Consider the following 19273-nt stretch of genomic DNA (forward strand, 5'->3'; position numbering starts at 1 on the left):
GACATTGTCGTCAATTGACTTTCGGAAGTGCAGGAGGCGTAAACGGTTATGCAGACGGTTTACCTCTTGGCAATAAGATCTATAATAGTATGGAAGCTTTATTTATAAGTTGAGTGTATTTGATTAAAACTATGCGAGCCGGATCTTCTGCGCGTAGAAATTATTTTATGCCACGCTCGATTTAGGATTTATGCGCAAGTTTTTTTTTACGAACGCTCATAACGGCCTTTCGGTCTTTATTTGGACGTGTCCAGTCCATTCATGGGTAGGTATTGTATACCTGTGTAGGCATTGTATACCTACCTACCCAATTGACGGCGGGTATGTCATCGGTCACAGATAAATGAATCGATAAGTTTTGTTTTCCTCCTTTTCCACATCTACGGCAACGTATATCCGGAAACTTGGGTCTAATGTCGCGCTGACTCAGTGATAAGGTGTGGCGATGGAACTTTTCTCATTTTTCCAGCGTGGTTCGGCCAGGATCTGTGCTATTCTGCTTACGTAATTAGCGGATTAGTGGCCACACAGGCAGCCGGTCAGAGGGCTCTTACCGCGTCATAAACCAGTCCATCGCATGAGCCGCTACTTGTAAGGCCGCGACTGGGGCGTTCCAGGGCTGGTTCGCCAGTATCGCGAGACCGCCATTGGCGAGCACCGGTCCCGTGACTGGTGCGCCCTTCCTCAGTTCCGGCCGACAGGCCCAGTGGGTGCAGGTGACGCGGAGCGGGCCAGGTCGGTGCGTTGGATCCAGCGGCAGGGATCTGTGTATCAGCCCGGGGATCCAGGCGAGCGGTGTGGTGTGTCCTGACAGAAGAAGTCATCTTTAGACAGACAGCCGATCACGCCTCATTGAGGCAAAAAATATATACCCTCCTCCAGACTGCTGTCACCGCTGCCTTTAGACAGACGGCTGCTTCTGCCGCCTCTCGACAGCTGGAGGAACGCGTGTCTTGCTTCCGGAGAACAGCGTCATGCGGGGTGCCTGTGTGTGGCGGTGGTGCGCCGCCCTGTTGACGCTGATCAGCCTGCGTGGCTGCACCGGAGACCGATTTGCGCCGAGCACTCTCCGGGAATATCTGCGCTCTGTGGTCAAGGATACGCTGGACCAGCACTACGCCGACCTGAACTCGCGGCTCGACCGGATCGAGGCGTCGCTCGAGCGGATAGGGCAGACGGGAGGGAGCGGACTCCAGATCCGCAGCGCCTCCCGTGCCCCGCACGTCGTCTGTAACGTGGCCTCGTGGGCGAGCTTCCGCAGCGGACGGGGCAAGTTCACCATCGACAACATCGACATACAGGCATGCACGCATCTCGTCTATCAATATGTCGGCATGGATGAAACGAGCAACGAGCTGCGCTCGCTAAATCCCACTCTCGATCTGGGTAGCTTCGGTAACCCGTCCGGCGGTAACTACGCCAGATTCACTAGCTTAAAGAAGCTCAAACCGTCGCTGAAGACGATAATCTCCGTTGGAGGGTATCTAGAGGGCTCTGAGAAGTTCTCAAACATGGCGCAAGATCCGGCTAAGCGAGCCAAGTTTGTCGCCAGTGTGATGGAGTTTTTACAGAAGCACAATTTCGACGGCCTGGACATGAACTGGCAGCATCCGACGCAGCGCGGTGGAACACCCCAGGATCGGACCAACTTCCCAGTCCTTCTCGAGGAGCTCCGCGAGGCGTTCCGTCCTCGCAGCTGGCTGCTGATGGCCTCCTTGTCTGCGCTCACATCAATCGCAGACGCCGGCTATGACGTGCCGCGAATCAGCTCTGCGATCGACCTTCTACACATGCAGGGCTTCGACTACCACGGAGTCTGGGACCGGCGGACGGGCCACAACGCGCCGCTGGACCGCGTCTCCGGCTCCGTCAACTACTACCTGCGGATGGGCGCCGATGCGTCCAAACTGCTGCTCGGCATACCACTGTACGGCAGCTCCTACCTTCTCACCGACCCCACGCGCAGCGACGTCGGCGCCCCGGCGGCCGAGACCGCCTTCAAGGGACCCTACACCCAGCTGGACGGCTCCATCGGCTACAACGAACTGTGCGAGATGCGCGCGGAAGCCGTCGGAGCCGAGCGCTGGACGAAGAACTGGGACGATGTTGCCAAGGTGCCGTATTTCGTTCAGGATACACGCTGGGTCAGTATCGAAGACGAACGGTCTGTGACGCACAAGGCAGCGCTGGTCCAGCGTTTCCGGTTGGCGGGAGTGGCGCTGACCACACTGGATACGGACGATTTTAACGGCGTCTGTGGTCAGAAGAACGTACTGATGAGCGCGATCATCACGGAGCTGAAGAAGTAGCCCGACGACCGTCAGAGGCTTGATGCGATCGTTTCATCCCGGACCTTTAAACTGAAGGTGTTCAGAGACTGTCTGGAGTGCCGGGTGTCGTGTCACGGACAAGTAGCGTGTATTCTACCCAGGGAATGTGACGACGCTCAACAACGAAGTTCCCTTGTTTCCCTGTGCGTCGTTTTGAAAGCAGACAAACACGCTTGACCTCCACGCGATTCCGCAGCGCGAGTGGAAAATCCTGGACTGGTTCAAACAACGGTCCCATGAACCATTGCAACATTCATATACATCCTTGAGAACGATAATGCTTAGCGCGACATGGAACTGCCATGACCTCGTGTCTCATCCCCTTTGCTATCTCATTATCACCATTTCGTCCTCTTTCCAGTTGCGAGTGCTTTGGTCGGTAGTGCAGGTACCTTCTGCGATTACGGAATAGAGCGAGACTCCGTTCTATTAATTAGTGGCACCTAATAAACGCAGCTGTATTCAACAATTCCGTATCCAGATTAGGTACATGTTTCCTGATCAGATGTCCCCAATAGAAACTGAGAGTTTTGAATTGAAGGGCTGCTGTTTTCCCTAACTTAGTTATATCGCCCGAGTCTACGGATTCTGCACGCAAGGCTTAGCATTAAAGCTTGACAAGTATTTGTGTGACCACAGTGTTGGCCCTGATCATTCTACAAGTGTTCGTGTTATTTTGTGAACTCAGAACTGTATACGCAAATAAACCAAATGATGCGACGGTAATTTGTTATCGGCGACGTCTGAAAGATGAACTTAAATACGCCAATGCATAGGCCCCGGGAAACGGGATAACGTTCAAGACCAGCACGTGTAGGGGAAGCTTCGGGTGAAAAGATCACCCATGATCGTAGTCACTTTCCTGCAGAATACATAGTTGTTCGTGAAGCGTGAACCATCCCATTTAGCCGGGTGCGGCCGAGAAGCTGACAACCGGTTCCGCCCGACCATCGAGTCGCCGATAATAAGTGCAGTTTTATCCGACCGAGCTCGTGAAAGCCAGACCCTATTCCTCTCCGAAAGTGGATTGCATTTTGAGGTTAGCACCTCGGCCAACTACCTTTCCTATCCGGGCATCTCTGCTGCTGCTGCTGCTGCCGCCGCTGCTGTCACGAAGTGTCATTGGCATTTTCATCAATTGCTGAAAATATTTTTTTTTTTAAATTATCAATTTACCATGTAGCCTATAGCTAGGGCCAAGTGTTGAAACAAGCTGACATTAGACGACTCGCAGCTAATTGATTTATGCCTAAGTGAGGATAAATTTGTCAACGGAACAAGTGACCTTTTCTCGCTGAACCTACCTATTGTGTGTTCAATTCGTTATTGGAGCCTCAGCCACCGCAGCATAAAGCGCATTTAGCAGCATAAACTACCGGGCATTTATGCGCTACTTGGTATTTTACACATGTGGGATCAAGCTCACCCCGGGTCGCTTCCAATGTTGTTTGCTGGCAATGTTCTTGAGACATGGTAACAAGAGACAATTCTAATATTCGTCTAGAATCGGAAAGATTCTAGCCATCGATGAAATATTTAAGTATCGTCGTATTTTAAGTCTCCTTACAGACCACCTAGCCCAGAAATACGATCTAATTGGGTATAAAATGAACGGTACCTACACGTCCGTAGTGACACGTCCTATTGACACCATTTCAACTTGCAAGTATCGAAAAGGCCACAATACCAGTCCATACCAGTGGTCAAAGGTATATGACACAAACAGGCTCCGTGTTCACCGGATCAGGAACCCGTCGCCGAGCGGGTCGTCCGGCTCCACGGTGAACTCTCCGCGGCCGGTGTAGTAGGCCTTGCCGGCCACCTCTACCACCGCTGCCGGCCGGCCCCCGCACTCGCTCTCCGTCTTCACGCGCGCCGTGAATTCGCTGCCGGCGAGCCCGGTGAACGTGCAGCTGTGCTCGGCCGGGAGGTGGCCAGAGGCGTGCAGGAGCGCGCAGCACGCGGTCGTGGCTGAGCCACACGGTGACCGGTCCAGCTGTCCGTCGGCAAACACCGTCACTAGGCGTATACCCGACGGCGGCGGCGATGGCTGCGACAGCGGCGCGAAGTTGCCGAACACCACGCCGTACAGGTAGCCGAGATCGGCGCTGTCCGGGTGCCGAATCCGAATGCCAGCGGTGCTGATGTGGTTGCGCACCTGCGTCGCGATGCGAAGGTATTCGGTAGCGCTGGCGACACCGCCTTCCGGTAGTCCAACATCGGCGGCTCTCACCATGGCGTAGAACGCTCCTCCGTAGCAGATGTCGATCCTGCACTCGCCGCCGTTCGGCAGCGGCATCCGCAGGTCCGAGTGCAGGACGAACGCCGGCACGGAGAGGAACCTGGCCGTGTTGTCCGGGGCCAGCCAGGCGCGCACCAGGCCGCACGGACACTGGATGTTGACGGCCGTCTCTCCCTCGGCCGCGCGCGGCACCACCTCCTCATCGACCAGGTAGCGGGCCAGCGCCAGCACGCCGTGGCCGCACATGGTGCTGTAGCCCTCATTATGCAGAAACAGGGCTCCCATGTGCGCGTGCGGGCTGTCGGGCGTCACCAGGTAGGCGCCGTACATATCTTTGTGTCCGCGCGGCTCGCCCATCAGCACGCGCCGGTAGCGGTCGAGCTGCTCGCGGCAGAAGCGGCGCTTGTCGAGCAGTGTGGCGCCGGCGATCGGCGGCAGGCCGGAGACGACGATGCGCAGTGGCTCGCCGCCCGTGTGCATCTCGACCGTCTTCACCGGCTGCCCGGGCAGCGCCACCGGCTCCATGGCTCCTGGTCGGTCCTAGATGGTTCCTGGAACGGACGTGAAGAATAGCGTTAGCCGTCAAATATGTTTATTTTGTAGTTGCTTTGGAATGCAATTAAAACCGGTTTTACCAAGCAACATTTTTGGGGGGACGGTCTATGAGCACCATAGGCTCAGTTTTGCATTTTACCGTGGTTATGTGGCGAACTAGAAATAACCATTCCCTGATCTTGCTGCTCTAAAATCCGCCAGCCATTCTCATCCCCCAATACTCGGTGACCCTCTTTATAGGATAATTGCGAGGGGCGCTTAGCTCTCGCTAGATAGTAATCGATACCTCATTTACGTAACTGTTACAAAATCCTCTCGGCTAATGCCTCGAGCCAACGATATTCCCCCTGGAGATAAAAACTAAATGAAAGTCCGTTAGCATTATTTTTAATAGGTACGTAATTTATTATTCAATGTACCTACCAGTTTTTAATGATCAAAACTCCTTGAAATATGCTGGTAGTAGAAACTAAATATACATATAGGTACGTTCGCTGCTTTCATCGCCAGTTGATCATTAGAAAAAAATTAAATAATGTTGGGAAGGTTATCGTTCACGGGTCTTCAGTTCTATTCGCTCAACGGTAAATGCTTTGAGTACCTACTTTTTATACATGTTTGGATTATAAAACAATACCTATGGTATGACATTGTGATTTGTGAACCAGCTAAGAAATTACTATAATACAGAATCATCACTTACTTTATGAATAATTAAATAGCAATCTTTATGTCTTTCTGTATTCTTTATTTATAAACGTTCGTACATTTAAGTAATTAAAGACAAAATATCAGCAGTAGCGGCGGAACACCTTCAATTAAGGGGGGGAGGAGGCACTGCCGACTTTTGGTCCCATTCTTTCCATGCAACGCCCATAGGGCTAATGTTAAAACTCCCAAAATCAAAGGGGGGCACAGAGCCGTTCCGCCGCCTATGAATATCAGTTATTAGTGATTTCGTGATCATCTTTTTTACATGAAAAGAAAGGGACGAAGTCGAATGTCTAAAGAAGTGGTTTCAATCTCCGTTTGATGAAAACAAACTTTAGATTAATTCGGTCGGTTGAATGAGTATGTAAATGGCATTTATTCGGATAAAATGTATAAATTATAAAACGATATTAAATCAAGCGCTCGCGTTAAACATGCCCAAAATGTTTTAACCAACGTTGTCCTCAGGTTAAAGGTAGACTGCCACCTTTTTTCCACAAAACGGTTTTCACTAGAGCTGAGCCACCTATGTCCCAGACTGAAGTCGGTTTTCCGAAATTCGAACCCGTTTGCGAGAAATCGGAGACGAAAGTTCAGTTTGATGCCATTTTTTTAGTCCAAGAAAACCGACATCTCTACTGTTTATCGATAACTTTGAAACATGAATTTTCTTATCTTTTTGTAAATATATGTCAAAACTTTGATTGTTTCGAGATCAGAGAAGAATTTTGGAGTGTCAAAATAAAAGTTAAACTTATATATTCAGTAGTTCATTTTTTCCAAAAAAGTGTGGGAAATGGGGTTTAACATGGGCCAGACCCATTCCAAATGAGCCATGATTTTTAAATGTTTTACGAACTTAAATGCAAAATAAATTAAACATGGCCAATTTCTAATGAAATCATATATTAGTAAATCATAAAATACCTTACTTTTTCAAATAAAATGTAATAATCTTATGACCTTGAAGTCTAGTGATGTGTAAACATTGTCGTTAGACATTAACCGATTGATAATTGTATGATAATCGACAATTTTTTTCGCGATTCACGTGATGATACTTTGTCAGGTGAATTCTAAAATTTTGTTTTGTCCAGGGAATAAATCATAGGCCGATCTGAGAAAACTTTTTGAAGGTGGCAATCTTCCTTTAACAACTATATCTTCGAATGGTTTTCTTTCCGAAAGCGAAAATGGTCGCCGTGGTATATCTCAAACCAGAAATAAATAATGGTTCCAGAATTATTAGATAGAGTAGCGAAAAGGTCTGAATACGTGCCACAGACGTTAAAACCCTTCCAATGCTAGGGGAAGTTGGGGCAATGCCGGAGTTGGGGCAAAGTCGAAATTCGAGATATTTCGAAAACCGTAAGACATGGATGCCACCTGTCAGTGATGCTCTGAAGCTTAAGTGACTACAATTATCGCATGTTTGTTACGAGTCGTCATTCGGAATACTTCGGCTGTGAGGGCGCCAAGAGCATTTTCAAGGTACGTTTCCTTTGAACTACATGCGCCTTTGAAGCTGCATTTCTTACTCATTATGCTACCGTTTGTCTGGCCAATTCGGTCAAGTAATCTTCAGCATGTCTTTGCATAAGTGTGCTGCCTATTTGAAATTTATACGGCACGTTGAAAAGTTATGGGCCTGCAAATGAAAGTATGGCTGGCTGGGGTAATGCCGAAAACGTGCAATTACGCACGTTAAAGCACGCTACGTGGACTTTACTGCTGTAGAATAGCAACGCGAATTTTTAGTCACACAAATTACACTTTCAACCGACACAACGGCATGTTACCTATAAGGAATTATTTACCTGGCATTTTCTTATTATATCACACAATTATAACTTCCACTGTGCACCAAGCGTCCTCAAGCTCTTAAAACGCGTGTCAGCTTTGATAAATTCTGGATAAAGTTTGAGATAAAGTGGCAAAACATCAATGTCGGCATTCCTCGTAGATCATTTCTCCCATTTTCGGCTTTCCCCGCAGCCCGGGGCAACGCCGAAAAAGTCACTTCTTTGATATTTTTAGTTTGTGCGCTTAACGGTATGCGAATTCATCAAATGCGCCTGGTATGTTTGAAAGGCAAAAGACTGGCCTCTCGAATGACGCCAACAAGAATAGCTTATGTTGTCTACCTTGCGTGCTACGGGCGTCAGAAAAAAAGTATTCGGCGTTCCCCCAACTTCCCCTACCGATTTTATTAGTGAAGTCGAGGCGTGGTCGTCAACACTATTGAGTTCAGGCGTATTTTGATAAAAGCATAAAGCGCAACAAATGTCAAATACCTATGAAAGTCGAATGCTCATATAAATGAGAAGAGAAATGACGCTATTTTCATGGATATTTTCGATCTAATTTATTTAGTCAACATTCATATCATATAGATGAATAAATGAAATTGCTAATTTAAAAGTTCTTTGATTGAAACGTTTAAATTAAACGTAAAATATTTAACGCTTGAAGGCAAATCGTGTAACGTTTCCATTACGATCAATAATTCATTTCATTTATTTACTCTCACATAGTGGCAACGACACACATCTACCTACCAATGAATTGTGCTGAACCCGCGCGGGGCTGGGGGGGGGGCAAATTTTACCCCCCCTCGCGAATTTTTGCAATATCTCAAAAACGGCGGCGCGCAGCGCCGCCGAACTTTCAGTACCTTTTCTTACATCAATTTGACACGTTCCCTGAAAATTTGAGCGAAATCCGTCGGAATTTTTTGAGAAATTGACGTTTTAGTGACGTCATGCTCGCCATTTTCGCCATTTTCGCCATTTTCGCCATTTTCGCCTCAAAAACGGCAAAATTTCAAACGCCGCTAACATCTTCATTTTTAAAGGAATCAAGACGTAACAAAAAAGGTTATACGTAATTATACTTTGTCTATCAAATGGCTATCTCGGTTTTTTGAAAATTCTGGATTTTGGCCTAAATGTTTTCAAAAAACGGCCTTTTTTTGGGAAAATGATTATAAAATCCAAAATTTTGCTTGTATCGAAAAAAAACGGAATATATGTCAGAGAAGTGGTCTATGTGCACCTACATACCAATTTTTAGAAGAATCGGTTCAAAAATGTGGGAGTTATTCAAAATTTTATGACGTCACGACACACAAAAATTTGGAAAAATGATTTTTTGGAAGTTCTAGACCTCGTACGGAAACAAAAATAGCACCATTCGATTCGCCGTGAAAAAACTGCATTAGATAGACACCTTTTTAGGCCTTAACAACCAACTTCAAAATTTGATCTCACTTGACCTGACCTTGACCTGACCTCGACCTGAAATTCATTCAGAGGTGGTCCATATCACATATTGAGTGTGTCTATTAAATTCTATGAGTAAAATGACCCATAAAACATGTGTCGCACATGCCCTTTTCTATATTTTGTTTTTGGTGACCTGATCTGACCTGACCTGACCTTGACCTTGACCTCTGAATGATATTGTATGCAACGAATATTGTCTTGGTAGCCAAAGAACACGTTTTGGGCAATCAGTCTCAGTCCATGACTCCATTCTTCGGCAACTACGGTGCAAGGCCGATACTGTAGACACTTGCAATTTGTACCCTTGACCTGACCTTGACCTTGACCTCAAACTTTAAAGGAAAAGGGCCACCTTCGTGAAATATGAAGATATCGTTGTTTTTCATTTTGACATTATTATTTTTCATTTTCTTTTTAAAAATGGTGCCAGAAGTGCACAATTCGCGAAAAAGTATTTAAAACTATTTAACATATTGGTACTATGTTGATACTCTCTACGGCACCTACTGTATGATGGCATAGCGATGACGTCACACTCAAGCCAATCAGCGTTCAGATGACAGACTCGTCGGATTGTGTCAGATAAGCTGATTGGTTAAAGCTGAGCTGGTTGGAGCTGATTGGTAAAAAACCAAAGCCTCGCCGCGGGTGGCTGTATTGTCGGATAAGAACGCATTCCTTGGATAAGGACGCATTCCTGGCGTATTTTCTTTTAAAATTGCCGATAACTACGAATGGAGGCCGAAATCGGCCGTAAGGAGGTAGACAGATAGGTTTTCGGACACGGGCTACAAGATGGCTAACTCAGTTTCAATCCCCATGTTAAAGGTGGCCCTTTTCCTTTAAATTAAGTACATGTTTTTAGTTGTTCGTAATGAGATCTTTCGATTGGCGTTTGAATTTTCCAAATCGGACCATTAGTTCGGGAGATAACAGGGGGGGGGGGGTAAAATTTACCCCCCCCCCCCCCCAGCCCCGCGCGTTCGGCTGGAGACCCCAGCCCCGCGCGGGTTAAGGAGTTCATCAGCGTCGAGTGAAGTATCATCAGCGAAACTCTCGCTTTGCTTTATAAGCTTTTTTATTGTCAATTATAATTCTAAACGATGGCGTATTCGTCGTCTCATTCATATCAAGCTGCTTATCCTCTATCTTTGTTGAATCATTCGCTCAGGGTTGAATGACCAGATTTCAATTAGCAACGTCAAATTTGTTCGGCAGTTTATAAACTGCCGTCGCACATAGCCGTATTAGTAAAATAATATTTCAGTTTATGTCCGTGTCCTTATACGAGTTCACATGATCACGATGGTCGAGATATTTGTGTGGGCATGTGTTTGAGATGCATTCATGCGGAAACAACGACAAAATTATACCCACTATATCGTCCTAAAAAGCAATTTTTACCTTTTGTATTCCACTAGATATAAACAATTGTCGTATAGCCGGTACTTGCGGTTACTAAAATGTGAATACAATAGAGCACCGGAAGGCATAATAATAGCGAGAAAAACTGTAAAAGCGAAAAAGACCTAGCCTAGTCTGCGCTTAGCAACAAGTTAAATATATCGGACGAGTATCTATGGAGGATGAGTCGCCTACCTGGCACGGTGCCCCGCTGGGCGTTTGACGTCTGCCGTCGTCGTCCAAGTCAGAGCGTTGACTGGCGTCGGTCGAGCCGCTCCCATCCCCTCCCGTCTGGTTGGACGACGGAGCGGTGCTGACCGGGCCGGACCGGCCAGTCACGTGGCGCCAGAGACAAAAACTCGTCCCACCCGGAGGCCGGTCAGATGCGGCGTAAACATCCTGGGGCTTCGCTGCACCTGCCGGAGAGACAGGTGTGAGTATGGGCCGCGGGAGGCCGCCGGATGCTATCAAAGGAACGTTGCAGTATCTCAAGGCGCTCGTATTACGCTTGAAATAAACGTGGTGCGTGCAAAGGGGTCGACTCGCATAACGCACTATGGCCGATACAGATTCCTAACTTTTGAACGACGAATCAATGGCAGAAATGAAAATTCCAACTTAACGTCCGGCTTGAAAAGGGGGCGTGTAGTGCCGAGGTCCAGTGTCGCTGAGCCAGCCAGTTTGTCCCCGAGTGGTGTGACGTGATCACGCTGGCACGGAGTGGTCTGACCCCTACTCCGCGACCCCCGCCGTTTGTCACTGTTACTAGGCTGTTACTTCCTGGAAGGTTGTGTCTGAGGAGTCATGTGTGATATAAACAAACGGCTCGGCTCGCCCTCCCTGTAACCCAGAGTCAGCAATTTAGTGACACCAATCCCGCCCGCGCATCCCGGATGCGAGCGTGAACGCACCCATAGACGGGTCTGCGCATCACGGGGTCATGACATGGCTCCCCAAAATATATGTGAGCATAAGTGACCTCTTAACCCGCGAGTTGCTGGGGGGGGGGGCGTTAAACGCCCCCACTTTTTTCGCCGGGCCATAGCATAAAAACGGCGCGCCGCAGGCGCGCCAAATTTTAGGTACCTGTAGGAAATTGATTGAAGTATATTGTGACAAAGTTTCAAAAAAAATCGGTCGGAAAACTTTTGAGATATCGAGGTTTTAGTGACGTCATGGTTTCTGAGTTTTCGACCAAAAACGGCATATGTTCAAAAAATCATATAAAATCACAGAATAGACATACAGACATGCCGTAAACGCCATTAGACTGCCAATACCATGATCAATCAAATGGCTATCTTCGATTATTGATTATCGTTCCGCATTTTCCAAAATCTTGAACTGAATCTTGGCAATTTTTCGTGACTACTTCACGACCATGATACATGAATTTCTTAAATTGAACTTTTTGAGTCAAACACCTACACATATGATAAAATGAATGTCACCATCGTGTTCTACGCCCCAAATTACCTATAAAACATGTGTCACAGGCTGCGAATATCAGTTTTGATTTTCGGGCATATGTGCCTACCCGGTTGACCTGACGGTCTGACCTTGACCCTGACCTATGCTTGACTGACCCCTATATGGAGCTGACACTCTTGTAGGCCTTATAAGATGGATTGTGCACCGTTTTGACAGAGTTTATGGCGAGAGGCGCCCATTGTGAAGTCCTGAAGTCCATGCTACTGAAAGCCCGATTTCAGGTGTTTGACCTGACCTTGACCCGACCTGTGACCTCAAAATTCACTTTTAAAGTACTCATCTGAAGCGTCTCGTCGCGCTCTTTCGTTTGCCGCCTCGTGCGTTTCGCTGCGCCTATTGGTTCTCGAGTTATCGGCTGGGGGCGTTTAACGCCCCCCCCCCCCCAGCAAACGGTGGGTGGCGAAATACCCCAGCAACTGCCGGGTTAAGTGACCTCTGAGGTCACCGAGCTCACTTGTGGTTATCATCTTCGATGCAACGGTGAACGGATGAAATCGAATAGGTAGGTACTGCTATCTTACTGGTGGCGTTTTCCGATCGGCCTGGTAGTTGCTGTCAGTGGTGAGCTATGGGATAGCTGCAATGGACAATGAAACATTAATAGCCTCACAAGTTCACGGAGGTCATCTGAGGTCATCTTATTCGAAATAAGAGGGTAGAAAGACATACGGCGAAGCGAATGGCCGTCTAGATTGGCCCGATAGTTGATGGGTTAGGTAGGCATAGGATGAGTGCAATGGGCGAAGACGTTGACCTGACATCTCAGGATCACTGAGGTCACTTGAGGTCAACATATTTGAAATGGCTGGTGACATCGCGTATTGTAATTTAAAATTTTAGTGTTCGCGCTCTCGTCTGTATCGGTCCGGTAGTTGCTGATTGACAGGGTACCTGCGATTGGCGGAAACGTTGACCTCTCAAATTCACCAATATCTTTTGAGGTCAACATATTCAAAGTAAATGGTAAGCTGCATTTAGAGATGCGAATGGCGCCTTTCAGTTTAGGACCGCGCTGGTCGGCTGCTGAGTTACCGTGAGGCTGCAAAATCGACAGTGGAATAGTGTTTCTATTTTCAGCATCCTTGATATTTGTTGTTTCGATACATTTGTGGTGTGGTAGTTTCAAAACATCACCAGCTGTGTATGTATTGTGAGAGAGGTTGGGCGTTTGGTTTTATCAATTTTTATGCATTTTCAGTTGTTCACAACCAGGATAATTAAAGAAAATGGTTGGTTTTACTTTTCAGAGGTTCTTAGCTATGCAATACATTACGGTGATTTTCACTTCTGCTAATACAATCAATTGTAATTAGTGAGGGTGCTTATGCTTGGGGAGGATGGTTGTTATTTCAGTAATTTATTTCTTATAATGATGAGCATTGAAAACATGTTAAGCTGCTGGATAATAAAGAAAATCGTTAAGATATGGTTAAATGAAAATGTCATACCGAGTCCTTATTTCAGCAAAGAAGAGATGTCAGAAGCATGGCCATCTCAATCTGGATCATCCCCAACTCAATATTTTTGTTATATTTATTTTTGTTGTGTCTGACTGAAGCACTCGGTCTTGAAGATGAATGCCCCTTGAAGCTGGCAGACAGCTGTATTGTTAATTTGCATGGCAAATCTGGAGATGGGTATTACACGGAGATTGTTATTGGAACACCTCCTCAGAAGGTAAACATGGCAACCACTGACCAGTGATCACTTGTTTTGCATTCACTTTTCAGCTATGGTTTTAAATGGAACTCATATAATGATTATTCAGGCTCTTTTTCTTACATCTTATGAGTTATTTGTCAGGTTCTCACAGACTGATTCAGCTGTATGTATGCTTCATAATCCGAACAGGTGTTCTTCCAGTTAAGATAATGTTCAAGATAGCCTTTTTTAATGTCATCGAGGACATGTTTGAGGATAGGGTGACTGAAACATTTCATTGTCTTTATATTCCAGCTGAAGGTTCTGATTGACACAGGCAGCAGTAATGTTGCCATTGCAGCTGCACCCAGCCCACAGATTTCCATGTTCTACAATAAATCTGTGTAAGTATGTAATCCATTGATCCATTGATAAATGACACCACGGCTATCATTTTGGATGATTTCCAACAAAGTGTTTGTTTTCAATTTTGTAATGACTCATCCACTATCTGTGAAGCACTGCTGAGTCATGACAGCAGACTGTGACCGTCCTGTGACAGGTCGACCACGCTGCGACCACTGCACGTGTCCGTGGACGTGCCCTACTCACAGGGCTCCTGGCGCGGTGAGCTGGTCAGCGACGTGGTGCGGCTGCCAGAGACGAACGCGCCCACCGTCCGCTGTGACGTGGCTCTCATCCAGCGCTCCACAAATTTCTACATCAATGGCTCCGAGTGGCAGGTAGGAAGTGATGCCCGCCGCCTACAGCTGTACGAAGCTCGATCACTGCTGTTCGCCAGCCGTGCTATCAAAATCTTTCAGTTTGGAGGAAATTCATAGAATTTTCGTGTAAGTGTTACGGTAAATGTTCGGCAAAGCTCTGCCGTAATTCCCCTATAGATTGCATATCATTACAGGTTGGTGTGTTGTTTAAAAGCACGCATCAAGTTTTGCCTCCATGCTACGCTTCGACGTTTTCCGTTCCCGGTGTCGGGCGCATAGAAAGTAAGCCGCGCCGAACCGGAATAGCCATGTGCCGTGGTCTCCCTCCTAACAACTGTTGCGTTGTTTCGTGACCTGCAGGGTATCGTGGGCCTGGCGTACCGTCAGCTGGCGCTGCCCAATTCGTCAGTGACCACGTGGCCGGAGGCGGCCCAACAGGCCCTGCTGGGTCGGCTCAACACCATCTCTGTGGTGCTGTGCGGCCCTCAGCCGCGCACTGGACGACACCACGGCTATATAGAGTTCGGTGGGTGCCGCTGTTTGTTCCTGTGTTGGAGCTAGTACTCTGGGGTGATGCGGAGGCTGATTGGCTAGGTATGTGCCTTAACGCGATATTATCTAATTACATCATCATTGAATGGATAGTTAGTCGAGCCAGTTTCTGCGTGAATTTCCATTATGCGACGGATCTCTGTAGTTCGACGTGACTGAACACCCCATCAACAGGTGAAACGCGTGCCGAGCTGCTGGCCGGCCAGTTCCGGTCGGCCGCCATCTTTCGGCCGTGGTTCTTTGAGACAATCGTCACAAACTTGACTGTGGGCGGTCAGCCGCTGCCGCTGCACTGTGATCGCTTCAACAAACCAAAGACGATCGTAGATACCGGCACCACCAATCTGCGGCTGCCGGATGAGGTGGGAGAACGAACCATTCGCTGATGATGTTGAAGCTACTGTTACATGTGTTTGTGCTCGATCACACGGTGCGCCCTAATATCGCTCTAATTTGTGGACAAGATGTAAGACCTCAGCTTTTGGTCGCAATTCCAACTATTCTTACTGCCTTTCGCCGCATGTGTGCGATAAGTAATAAGTATGCTTTACAGATGATCACCTGTGTAAAAGTCTGACCCTATGCTGCCCTACCGCCCGAGCAGGTGTTCCGGGAGGTGGTATCGCGTCTGCAGCAGGCAGCGCCGCTCGCCGAGCCGGCCCACCCGTTCTGGACGGGGAAGGGTCGGCTGTGTGCGCCGGCGTTCAACGACAGCGCCCTCTGGGACCGGCTGCCGAACATCACCCTGTCCCTGCAGACGGACCCCACGTCGGCGTTCGACGTCACCATCACCGCACGGGTGAGTGAGCCTCTTTTTGCATTCAAGATATTGATGGTTGTCCCTTTTCATGCCATAGGTGTGGTGCGGGGATATTAACTCTTGCTTGAATCGTCTCACCGATCATAACTTTGTGCCGCAGAGCTATCTACGGCAGGTGTTTGACGACGCCAGCGGGGACGATGAGGGACACCGCTGCTTCACACTGGGAATCGACTCCTCCAACATCGGCACCGTACTGGGTAAGGCAACCGGAGATGAGATGATTGACGGGAGATTAAGGGGATCTGACCGCCAGAGGTCGTTATACTTACGGGGACTAGGGAGGAGTTATGACCCACGTGCAAGATGAATAGTATGTAACCTCCGTTCCGATGTGTTCAGGATGCATGAAACGCTCCTCTTTATCCCTAAAGCTCGCTTCTCAAGTAAAAACTTCTGTTTATTTTAAGGTGCCTTATCTTAGGCCGTATCTTGTCTGCTGTGAAAACCATTTCCTCGTTACGATTTGTGGCACTCGATTCACCTCCCGCTGCAGGTGTGGTGGTGCTGGAGGGTCTGTACGTGCGGTTCAACCTGGTGAAGAAGGCGGTGGAGCTGGCGCCGTCCGTGTGCGGCCCGGAGGTCATAATCAGCGAGCCCTACACCACCGCAGGTGTGCCCTCCGTCCCCTCCCCCCTCCCGGTCCGACTGGTTCCGCTTGACTCGGTAGTCGGTAGCACCGTGCCTCCATCTATCGGCGGGTCAAACTTCCGGTGAACGTTATCAACCGAGCGCTGGCAAGGTCGGGCTATGGGTCTGTGCCGTCATTTGCAACGATTCTTCAGCGTAGCACGCAGCTTTTTCCTTTTATCCACTCGGAGTGACCCTCATTATAAAGAGTCACTATGGCACCAGCCACTGGGCCTTGATAGCTGGGAATAACGACATTGATGCTGTGATTTGCTCAGTTGTTACGCTTGCGGTTTGTATACTAAAGATGGGAACCGGGAGTCTGCTCAAATCGGTTGTTATGGTTGGTGATTTTTGACTGGTTTGCTTTCCTGTGTGACTGACAGCTATGATCTGACGTGTCTCGACTCTGCCGTGTTTCAGACAGCGGCGAGTGCGCGTACAAGGCCAGCTCGGCCTACAACCGGACCGTTCACATCGCCATGTATGTGCTCGGAGGTAAGGAGTTGGTGGCGCCGCAGCGGGTATCCTTTGGGTGTTGTGATAGTGTCACCACATGTCTGTGCTTATCACCGATATGTTTGTTTTCGGTCCCTTCCACCATCCATCTTTGAGCGGTAGTACTTTGTGGTGGGTTTCGCTGGGCTGTCGGTAAGTACCGTATATTTTTGGGTTATTTTGATATTTTTTTAAAGTTTTTTCCACTTGTATGTGTACGTTATTTTGCACTTTTTTTAACCAAGACATCCAAGATATAATTGGAGATACTCCGTTGGTAGTTTAGTGATTTTACGGATACAATAAGTCCTATTGTGACGGTGTTCCTATTTGCCGGACAGGTATGCTGGTGCTGATCTGCGTGCCGCTCCTGATGGCCTCTCTCAGCTGTCTACGTTCCCGGCCCTGGAGGCGACCGCCCGGCCGGGACAACTTCAGCCTGCTGGTCGACTTTCCAGAGTGACGGCCGGCCACTGTCTGAGCTGATCTGAGCGGTGTCGGGCGATACCGACCTCCGTGTCGTGCCAAAAGTAGGTCCGGAGAATGAAACGCCCCTCAGTGCCGGCCGGGGACTGAGAGGAGGAGGGTAGTTTGGGTGTTGGAGGCTAGCTCGGAGACAGAGAGTCGCAGAAAGACTCTAGTGTTGGGATTAGCCGAATGGGGGGATGGGGAGTCAGGATGAGCCGAGCTTGGGGGGTTTGAGTCTGAGTCAGCCAAGTGGTTCTTTTCGGGGTCGGCGACTCGCCATAGCTCCCACTCAAGTCCGATCGCACTCGTGTGTAGAGAAATGCTAGTCCTTTGTAGTTCTTTGATGGATGAGTGAGTGCGGTGGACTGATGATAACTTTCATAACAGTGTGGTAAGCTGTGTTTCATATGCTTTTGAACTATTGTGCCGTATGTTTTGTTTGTCCTGTCATTCATCGGGTTTTCGAGTCATCATCATTGTGATGCGTTTGAGCTGTTTATCAGTATCGTTCTTTGGGGACCGGTGCTCATAGTTCGAGTGGTTGTGTATTTGTTTCATAACCCGTAATTGCACGGTGAAGTTGAAAACCTAGCCGCCTTTGGAGACCGTTAAAACGTGTAAGTGCACACTGTCTACCGACGGGCGTATGCCCGTGGTATTGTGCTCTATATGAGTGCGCTGTACCCGCTGATGTAACTCCTGACAATACCGTCAGACCGTATGTCCATATTCCGAGTCTAGTCGAGTCCCGGCGTCGGCCCCACGTCAGCGGAAAGTACGGCGTCGTAGCGGCACGGGTGTATGCTACTGGCCACGGTATCCCACCTGTCTAGCACACGTGGGATTGAGTTTACGGGGTTATACTCTCGTGCGATATAATTTTTTTCACTCATCGATGGTCAGTCAAGAGGAGTAGTGAGTGTTTTGATGTCCAGTTCAGTGAGTTGTGCGAAGTTTGGTTGGATGCTTTACCCTCCCGATTTGTTGTGAAGCACTAGGGTAACTGCTTGGGGTACGAGTGGCAATGGGTGATCCACGGGACCCCTGTAGCTCCGGTATCTCTGGTGATATGAATGTGATTGTTGCGTGTGTAATCAGTCAGAACGATTAGCCCTTGTTTGTTGTCATGGTGTGGAGATACAGATGTCCATAATTCTGAGAGATAGCTAGTGTCGGTCGACTAACGTCCTAAAACGAGTCAGTGATATGGTAGTCGCCGCTGCTAACTATAGTCGGCAAACTATGTATGGTAGAGAGGACCCGTCCTGCTCTGCGGTAAACCAGAGCCTAGCTGCCGGAGTCTGAGACTCGACTGGATGAAGGTGGCATTGAGGAGTCAGTCGGGAAGGCTCGCAGCACTGCGCCCAGCCCGTGTGCCATCTATCCCAGGAGTGACATGGAGTACGATGTAATACACAAATTCAGGAACTGTCTCCGTTTGGGCGCCGCCCACTGGAAAGTTCGCTCAATTCCGTCAAGACGTGGCCATATGACAGCAGGCGCAGTTGACTGGTCTTCCAACTAGTTAGTGAGGTGAGGTGGGGTCACTTGTGGCCTCATCTGAGGTAAGACTCGTCACACTTTAAACTTCCCAGAAACAAAAATCGCTGTCAAGATTTTGGAATTGAGCAATCATTGGCATAAATGTTCATTTTTTTATTTCCCATGTCTATAATGGACTATGAAGTATGACCTAAAGCCATTTCAGTTCGGATATTATGCGACCTCATGAGGTCACGTATCCTCATCCGACCTAAAAAGAAAAATCGTTAAAATATTAATACGTAACTCATTTGTTATAGTTAGCTACCAGAGGTCATAACGATTACTACTCCGAGCAACTAATAACACACGCGTCCAGCACGGGCCTGGGTTCGGCTGTCGGCACGCGGCGGTCGTCATGGTAACGGGGCGGCGTGCCG

At 48.3% G+C, this 19273-nt stretch overlaps 3 protein-coding genes across 6 annotated transcripts; 2 read left to right on the forward strand and 1 right to left on the reverse strand.

Annotated features, from left to right (window-relative positions):
• The first annotated feature begins 635 nt into the window (after positions 1–635).
• On the forward strand, positions 636–3046 carry LOC122364994 (probable chitinase 2). The gene has a single exon (XM_043335853.1). It carries the CDS (start codon positions 975–977, stop codon positions 2307–2309), a length of 1335 nt encoding a protein of 444 aa, XP_043191788.1. The 5' UTR covers positions 636–974; the 3' UTR covers positions 2310–3046.
• A 665-nt stretch (positions 3047–3711) lies between these two features.
• LOC122364996 (trans-3-hydroxy-L-proline dehydratase-like) lies at positions 3712–11066 on the reverse strand. The gene is made up of 2 exons (XM_043335854.1): positions 10722–11066; positions 3712–5123 (listed from the first exon to the last, which is right to left on the reverse strand). The coding sequence occupies exon 2, from the start codon at positions 5095–5097 to the stop codon at positions 4066–4068; it is 1032 nt and encodes a 343-aa protein (XP_043191789.1). The 5' UTR covers positions 5098–5123; positions 10722–11066; the 3' UTR covers positions 3712–4065.
• Positions 7305–18779, forward strand: LOC122364993 (beta-secretase 1-like). 4 transcript variants are annotated; one of them, XM_043335849.1, is made up of 11 exons: positions 7305–7329; positions 13482–13694; positions 13974–14062; positions 14221–14401; positions 14744–14909; positions 15110–15297; positions 15540–15734; positions 15856–15955; positions 16252–16368; positions 16809–16883; positions 17225–18779. In XM_043335849.1, the coding sequence occupies exons 2-11, from the start codon at positions 13503–13505 to the stop codon at positions 17344–17346; spliced, it is 1425 nt and encodes a 474-aa protein (XP_043191784.1). In that variant the 5' UTR covers positions 7305–7329; positions 13482–13502; the 3' UTR covers positions 17347–18779. The 4 variants fall into 4 exon arrangements, with proteins under 4 accessions (XP_043191784.1, XP_043191786.1, XP_043191785.1 ...); XM_043335851.1 differs by lacking the exon at positions 7305–7329 and adding an exon at positions 13137–13158; XM_043335850.1 differs by lacking the exon at positions 7305–7329 and adding an exon at positions 13156–13176.
• The last annotated feature ends 494 nt before the right edge of the window (positions 18780–19273 follow it).

Source organism: Amphibalanus amphitrite, unplaced genomic scaffold (assembly GCF_019059575.1).
Source record: "Amphibalanus amphitrite isolate SeventyFive unplaced genomic scaffold, NRLGWU_Aamphi_draft 000710F_arrow, whole genome shotgun sequence".
Classification (NCBI taxonomy): Eukaryota; Metazoa; Arthropoda; class Thecostraca; order Balanomorpha; family Balanidae; genus Amphibalanus; species Amphibalanus amphitrite.

Excerpts from the sequence above, each read along its gene's own strand:
- LOC122364994 (XM_043335853.1), top strand. The coding sequence starts at position 975 with ATGCGGGGTGCCTGTGTGTGGCGGTGGTGCGCCGCCCTGTTGACGCTG.
- LOC122364996 (XM_043335854.1), bottom strand. The coding sequence starts at position 5,097 with ATGGAGCCGGTGGCGCTGCCCGGGCAGCCGGTGAAGACGGTCGAGATG.
- LOC122364993 (XM_043335852.1), top strand. Across the intron at positions 15,956-16,251 it reads CAACATCGGCACCGTACTGG|GTGTGGTGGTGCTGGAGGGT; the intron begins GTAAGGCAACCG and ends CTCCCGCTGCAG. Across the intron at positions 16,369-16,808 it reads CGAGCCCTACACCACCGCAG|ACAGCGGCGAGTGCGCGTAC; the intron begins GTGTGCCCTCCG and ends GCCGTGTTTCAG.